Here is an 8,475-nt window from a genome sequence, read left to right on the forward strand (position 1 = left end):
AAACAACGTATATATTTTGTCGTTATAACTTAAACGCTTAGTTCAATAACTTGAGTAGACAGGGATTACTTGCGGCCTTGACAAGTGTTTGCTAACGCAACTACTCACCATTGAGTTCATCATACTTAGAACCGTCTCTGACAAAAAAAAAAGGCAAAAACAAAACCTGAAGAGGGATGCATTAACGATACTTAAATGCTCAATTAACTCCAACAAGTCTTTTTCAGTTATACCATTGCTTCTTATTTCCTTGTAAAGGATACACATACATAGTTTTACAGTGCGTAGTACACGGTATAGCTATGCGTATATAACAATAGTCTAGCAACGACAACTATAAGATTGTTTCAAGGCTGAGGTATATGCAAATTTGTAATACCACACTGCTTAATCTATGGCCTTTATATTAAATTACTTTTATTTGATTTTAACTCGCATCAATTTACATCATCGCGTCCTTCAAATTGAAACTGACCTCTACTAGTTTGTATATAAAAGCGGTGTTTCTAAAATGTGAGTATTAGTTTAAGTTGAACTGAGACTCAAGTATAGTGTTTCATCGACCAACCAACAAACCGACCAAAGACAATGCTTTACATTTCTACTCTGCGTATCGGTCTGCTTTCTGTTGCGCTTTCAACAGTTTTTGCAGGAGGTAAGTATCCAGTTCTGTTCTTTAGACAAAAAAATGTTGAATTTTATTAAAAAATATCGGCACAATTTGGCTTGAAACTAATTGCGATCATCAATTAGTCTGAAAGAGAATCCGATAGTATCAGTTATTTTCGTCCAGAAATTCTTTCATCAATCACTTTGATATTTAAATATATAGGCCTAGTTAAGATTCTACTTGATCAAGTTAATATCTCGAAATGTATTACATCGGAAATTATACCAAATGTCTAAGCATTCGGTGAATTGGAAATTAACGTCTCACACGATTACTTCATGCAATTTTATTGATAAGCTTCTGTTTATGAGTGGTAAGTCTTCTCATTTGAGCTATAGTGATGGGAAAAGTGAAATCATGGCTAATAAATGAATGAAACTAACGAAAGAAATTCGTTAATCACTATCGGATAATATCATTTTTACAGATTGCAATGAATATTGTGGGAAACCGGCTCCGGAAGGGTCGTGTTGCGAACGGTTCGGTCTAAACGTTAACCGTGATTCCGATGTAGTCATCACCGCCTCAACCTCCTACAACCATCAACACGGACCACACAGAGCCGCTCTCTTTGAAGCTGAGGTTGGGGGAATTGCTGGTTGGGCAGCCGCCACTAACAACGCGTAAGAAAATGAAATTAACAACATAATTATGTCAATACTGCATAATGAACATACAGTAAATTATATTTTCATAACTGCTACCATATTATACATATCGTACAAAGGTAATGATTTTTCATTGTTGCTTAGACAACATGCTAACATTTAATTTTGTAATAGGATATAAGGATGGATTACAATACGCATCGTTGAGGTTCAAGTGTTTAGGTGGATTAAATAGTCAGAACAATTGTGATATCATTAAAACAAAGCATGTTTATTGAAGATATGGACTGGTCTGTACAAAAGTTAAGATCTAAACTGTGGCATAGCAAACACATTATGTTTTCAAGCCAAAACCGTAGTATGTAAAAATAAATCATTATGGACTCGCAATAAATCATTCTTATTATCTTAGGATGAATGCAAATATATCAAAATCGGTATGCACTCATGAATCTATCTTAATGTTAATGTAAATTTGTAAATATCATCACGGACTCATTACTCAAGAATCTATCTTAGGTTAAATTTAAATATATGAAAATCCATATCTATATTATGACAAAAATGGTTCAATATTATTATTACTATTTTTTGTTGTTGCTATAGCTAAATAATTCTAAAATGTTGTCGCCTAATGCTTCCCAAAATATTGCGTAAGAAAGTATGTGTTATGGTCGGTTCTCATCTGTTTCGCAGTGAGCAATGGATTCAAGTAGATTTTGGCTCCCCTCGCCAAGTGACAGGTGTCCTCTTGCAAGGGCGCGGTGCCGGATGTTGCAACCAGTGGGTTACGTCATTCCGAATTCTCTTTTCCAATGACGGGGAGATTTTCTATAGTACACCGGTAAGCAATAACAGATACCTGTATTTCTTACGTTCTTATCATGATGACAGTCTTAATATAAAATCTTCATACATATAGCTCTCTATATTTGAGATACATTAAACGACAAGATAGTCCAACAGTAGTGTATTTGGTTAAAGCAAGTTTTCACTTGGGCATTCTTCGTCCGTTCAAGATTCTGTTATGACTCTGGAACTGAAGAAGAACTAATATTTCGCATCCTGTTAGTCATATTAGATCTGTAAAAAAATGGCATCGAATCGTCTCGCCAAATGAACGAGTCCTTCATTTGAATAATGTAAAATTAGTAGGAAGTGTAATGGATATCCTATACTCTATCGTTACTTCAACTTGTGACTTTATACCAAGGCAAATAATGCTGCCAATCACTCGTCTTGAGCTACAAAATAGTATTTCAAATATCGTACGTCATTCCGTGATGTATTTCTCTTTCACAGACTATCGAGGGAACATTCGATCGACACACCGTAGCTCGTCGTTACTTAGACCGACCCATTGTCGCTCGCTACGTTCGACTGAATCCCATTACCTACTTTGGTCATATTACTCTAAGGTTTGACCTTCTTGGATGTGAAGCAGGCATCTTTGGCTAGTTGTAAAACGAAATTCCCTTTGTTTGTGACACAACAGTCTCCAATACTTAGAGATATATAAGAATGATTGTCTTTTAATTTAACGTTAACGAAAAATGTTGCTAAAATATGTTTCTAAAGCTAAAGTACACAAGACACAAACAGTTTACTTTAAGTTTCTGTTTGAGATGTTAACAATTGTGATGGTGAAAGGGTTACTGTAGCTAGATTGCATGAAGTTTACAAAATATACCGCTAATAAATATCCGAGAGATCGTATAAACGAAATTTTGTTTTGAGCTATTTTTAAGTCTAATGATTTAACTTTATGAACGTGTTACTGCCATGATTTACGTTAACGTTAGCATTTTTTAAGGTAAACTGGCGATAGTAAATGTTGCATCAGTTGGTATGCACATCTTTCCGTCTGTTTGTTTGAAACAAATTATTGATAATATTAACCTTATTTGCAGAGGAATATGTTTCTCGTTATAGATATGTAGTAAAAGCAATCAAATGAAACGCATTTGCCAGTCAAACTAATTATAATACGATTTATCTCTTTTTAACTAGAAAGCATATACTGCGGGAATTAACAGTTTGTGTATGGTTATGCTAACTAGAGCGACGGTACTATGTTATGGAGACTACAATACTGCGCTACAATAAACACATTTTGAACTTTTTGCGCTTTCGTACTTACGTGCAAACTGTATCTTCAGTGTACGCTTTATCGCAAATAAATCAGCATTTTAATATACGACCGCACAGCGCGTTTGTGGACCGAATGGGGTTGCTATGTGCTTAAACAGTGGCGCAGGCAAAATAAAGCATGTTACTGCAAGACAAGGTAAGTGACACCCAGTTTCAAAAAAAAAAAAAAAAAAATTAGTATCAAATGGTGCAGTTGGTCAAGGCGATGATTCTGCTTCCTTTGATTGATATATCTTAGACGGTGCTCACCTTGCATAGTCTATCAGTACAAGTACTATATGAAACTAAAGACATAATATTAGGCCTGGTAGGCTAGCCTATCAGTACAAAAACTATATGTAGCTATAAAATTAATATTACGGCTATATGTCGCTATATAACTAACATTAGGCCTGCTATCCTAGCCTATTTGAAATAATGCAATATGTAGCTATATACCTAATATAACGGCTCGTAGCCTAGCCTATCAGTACTAATACAACTTGTAGCTACCTTATATTACGGCTGGCAGCCTAGCCTATCAGTGCAAATACTATAAAATAAAATAAAACAAATAAAACAAACAAACAAATAAAACAAACCTAAATGTGCTCGAACCTGGGGGATGGGGCAGATGATGGATGTGAAGGGTGGGGGGGGGCAGTCTTTCGAGAGAGCGCTAAAAATGAAGAGTAAACGTTTGTGTTGCCATCTATCGGTATAAGGTTCGAACATCCCGGACTCCTCATCGCCTCTATTAATTAACCTGCTGAGGCTATCCGAGCATTGAGTCACGTTGAATGCTACTACACTGACTATACATGGCCTGCATGCAAATAGTGTGAAGGCTACGCGAAAACAGTATGAATGTAAAGGTTGCCGGTTGCCCATTTGACCTTTCTATCGATTCAATTATTAATTTTCACTATTTCGTTTTTTTCTAAAAAAAAAAATGGTGAAGTTTTTGTACCAAAAAAGGAAACTTTTAGTACACGAATATCCCTATACGAAAAGCAACCCTTCCGTTATACCCCTCCCCTTATACCCCTCATCCAGGACGGCAATCCACCGCTATGTGGCTGAAAATGGGGACACAAATTTGACTGTGCCACCCCGCCTCCCTTCACACCAAAAACCTGATTACTCCTCTGATGAACCCCAATAGTTCCTTATTAAGTGCGTTAAACAAATTTTGAACCGCTCTGTTTATAATGTTACAAATAATATATATAGTTAGACAAATATGATTGTAATGACGGTACCTAATATACCATACAAGAGTCCTCAGCACTATTTTTCGTCATTATGCGGATCCTCAGTTTGTGTATAATAAGGGAATCATTCCTCAGTCATTACCAATGGTTGGAACAAGATTCTAAGAGTATAAATGCCTGACTTAATGTTTGACTAATTCGCGTCACGGTACTTCTGACATCATCATTTATTCTGATTGTCATGATATGCACTTGTCCAATAAAATTCACATTTCGTTACTGTTTGATTATCGTTTTTCTCAATTCAATGTACATTCAATGACGTAAGCCGTAAACTAACATTTTTATTTGAAATTTCTTTTCGGGTAACATGTATCTCACCCACTGAATTCTCATACTGCATTCAAACAAGAAGATACATGAAGACAAGATGAATGAACATTTTGCTCAGAGTTCAAACAAGCTAACAATGACCATGCTTCCTAGACAAATATCCATGTGACAATCCGGTTTGAACATTTTCACTGTAAACGTACTTCGACATAAAGGTGGCGCCCTTTCTATTAAAAAAAAGCTCTGATTGAAGAACAAACAAAAATTTGTTAAAAGATTAAATTCCTTTTGAAATCTCCATTGACTTACATACTAAATCATAACAGTAATGTGGTCTCTAAGTCCAAAAAGAGGTCTCACTATCTAAACACTACCCATCACTGGATAGCTGACAAGTTGTTAATTCATTACATTATCAATTTTTCGTATCATTACAATTCCTTAATTTTGCAAATGAGAGCCTGAAGTTTTCGTCATTTGTAAACAAATCTCTTTCCTCAGCAGTAAACAGTTTCTTACGATGCTCCTGGAAGGCCTGACGGGGTCTAACATTATATTCGCACTATTCGCAATATTCGCACCACATGTACTTTTATTCATGCTTTTTAACATGTAAGCCACACAAAAACAAATCCTGATTGATATCATATCAAAAATGAGGTTCTCCGTCTTCTTTTCGGCCCTTTATTAGATATATACTCTGGAAAATATGTGTAGGTAAAGTAAATCAGTATTGTGAACGGATCATGGACCCAGGGGAACTAATTATATGGGCTATAAACTGTTGTTGATGTCTTTTCTTTATTGTGAATACGGTCCTCTAGTTTAATTCACATTCAGATCTGAGAGTGCAAACATTTGATCTTTTATTTTTTACCTGGTTGTTCGAAGTTACTTATTATTATTTGTTTTATTCTCAGTCGCTTGATAATTTCAAATATCAGCTTACATTGGTTTGTAGTGCTCACTTCAAGACTGCTCATTTATGTTATGTTATTATTGGTAAAATCATACCATTATTATTAATTTCATTCCTGCTTGTCCAGGACGTTACTGGAAATATTCATATACTACGATGTGCATTAAATATAACCTCCCATGCAATAATGGCATTGTGCTCTGCATTTGTATAACCTATCTCCTTGAGTTAAATTTTTAAATGGATATTGTGTTGTGGCTGAACAATATTTCTCACCAAAAAATCACTGGCAGAATTTGAATATTATAAATGTTAAGACACGTTTGTAGACTAACGGGATCTGACAAGAACTAATTTATAATATCATCATAATTGCAATTCAACGGAAAACCTTTTTGTCTTACTTCTCTAATAACATGGTTTGGGGTATTTATATTGGAACAGCTGTTTCTGGTTAAAACGCAGAAGTCTAGTGCAATGAAGTCATCGAAGCCTCAATGCGTTTTGCATTCTGGTTTAGTTTTGCATGCAATGTATCACACAATCAGCAACGACCGCTTTGACCTCGGTCGGATAACCTTGCCATACTATACAAACATATTATATAACAACTACGGATCAATGGCTGAACACAGATAATTACTAGGGGAACTATATCACATTGAAAGTGAGCAATATCAATTATATAACCAGGTTCGTCTATGCAACCGCTAAGCGAATTTAGTCTCCCAATAATGATAAAACACATTGTTTGTCACTCTTGCAGTGCATGTAGTACTCACTAACTACACATAAATGACGACAAACACCTTCAAAAATCGACCAAAATGTGGTAAAGATGGAGACGGTGGTATCAGCGAGTTTTAGAAGCTACTATTTTAGTAGTAAACATACCAATAATGTTATGTGGTGCCGTGTACTATTAATTGACGATAGGCCCTATATCAGTTTCGCGCTATTAATTTACCAGCGGGCATTTCCTTTCACAGACGACATAAAGAACATTACTACAGAAGTTTTGGTTCTGTCGAAACACTGTTAAACAGGATATAAAATTCATAAAATATTTTAAAAAAATGCTAAATGTTTAGATTTAATCGAAGGCGGCTGTACTTTTGATACAATCAGTATTTCCTTCAATCTCAAAGTGAAGGCATGCTAATGTTAGAAATACCACCTTCATTTTTCTAAAGGAAGTATAAAGTATCAAGTTGAGTTAAATTGCCAGCTTGAACGTGGAGATTAATTACATAGGAAAGTAATAGAAACCATTTTCGAAAGTTGAAACATGATATATTTATTATTCTGTATGATATTAATACAATGCATGACACATTGTAAAAGTTAAATCTCAATTTCGTGTCTTCAGTTAATTTGAATATAAACAGATTATCAACTCGCAGATCTGTTAAACTCCATAACTTCACTAATAGCAAGATATTCTCCAGATATCTCTGGGAGATATTACCTCTGATGCTTACTCCCCAGATATCTCTGTGACCTTGAGCGACGACGAATGTGGGCAAAGCCCGTAAGGGCGAATGGATTACAACCTTCACGTCGGGTGGCTTTTGGGATGATTTTTGCACGAGTGAGCACATTTTGTGTGTGTTAATTGCGGCTGCATAATGTATTGGCTACTTATTTCCACAAAATATTTAGGTTCAAGAAAGACACACTACATAAGTAGCCAAATTAATCATATCGAAAGGTATAGCTTAGCGCAAGACTGTATTTAAACTTATAATGCATTTAAACTGATCCATCAAACAACTAAGGCTCAGTAACCTCCCAATGTGAACAATTATGTGAATTTTTTACGACATTAATAACACTATTACTATTTTGCACGTTGATGCCTGTCCATAAATATACATTGACACAACTCAGAACAATTGGAGCTAGTTTACAATTTTGAAACAATTTCCTGTGACATTGAAAGCAGCTCAGTCAAATTTGGATACCGTTTTATTCATACAAAAATGTGGTACCAACTAAAAAGTGAAGTAAAAATTACTTAAGTTTGAGTTTTAAGTTGGTGTTTTAACTGTGTGTACTATAAGACTATAAAAGGTTTCTGGGACGATAAATGTAAAAGTTGAATCGAAGTTCTTAAAATACTCTTCCATGAATCTACATTTCGGTGGCAAAATCGAGATGATTGCCATAGTGTTGTGATCAATTACAATGTTATATCGAGTAACACTCAGCTGGATTTAGCAAATGGTCGAACAAAAAAGGTGCCTTAGGATGTTTTTTGTCTTCTTTCCATTAGTTGCATCAATAATGTGTAACAAATCATACGGTTGAATGTACGCAAAATTTGCATGCTGATAATTGGATACAACGCTGATTGTTAAAAAAAGTGGTGTTTCTGTTATTATTTTGAAAATACTTTATATATTTGCATGGCTATTTCCGAGAGCCTTGTGAAATCAAAGGAATGGTTTTGATATTTTGATGCAATGAACTAATCAGCTTTTACACGCATTTAGTTTGCCATTTTTGTTATGTTCCAGAAATAATTATTTGTTGTTTTATGTTTTCCATATGTTGAAAATAAAGGAAACCTGTAAACAACGTATATATTTTGTCGTTATA

General features: G+C 34.9%; 1 protein-coding gene across 1 annotated transcript; it reads left to right on the forward strand.

Moving 5' to 3' along the window:
• Window positions 1-501: 501 nt before the first annotated feature.
• Window positions 502-2,977, forward strand: LOC139982016 (lactadherin-like). The gene is made up of 4 exons (XM_071994517.1): window positions 502-655; window positions 1,098-1,293; window positions 1,975-2,122; window positions 2,581-2,977. Exons 1-4 carry the CDS (start codon window positions 589-591, stop codon window positions 2,734-2,736), a joined length of 567 nt encoding a protein of 188 aa, XP_071850618.1. The 5' UTR covers window positions 502-588; the 3' UTR covers window positions 2,737-2,977.
• Window positions 2,978-8,475: the final 5,498 nt, after the last annotated feature.

The sequence above is a fragment of the Apostichopus japonicus genome, chromosome 16 (assembly GCF_037975245.1).
Source record: "Apostichopus japonicus isolate 1M-3 chromosome 16, ASM3797524v1, whole genome shotgun sequence".
Lineage (NCBI taxonomy): Eukaryota > Metazoa > Echinodermata > Holothuroidea > Aspidochirotida > Stichopodidae > Apostichopus > Apostichopus japonicus.

Bases quoted from the DNA above. Each gene is read 5' to 3' on its own strand.
- LOC139982016 (XM_071994517.1), top strand. From the start codon at position 589: ATGCTTTACATTTCTACTCTGCGTATCGGTCTGCTTTCTGTTGCGCTT. The intron at 656-1,097 runs GTAAGTATCCAG...TCATTTTTACAG, and splicing joins TTCAACAGTTTTTGCAGGAG to ATTGCAATGAATATTGTGGG. The intron at 1,294-1,974 runs GTAAGAAAATGA...TCTGTTTCGCAG, and splicing joins GCAGCCGCCACTAACAACGC to TGAGCAATGGATTCAAGTAG.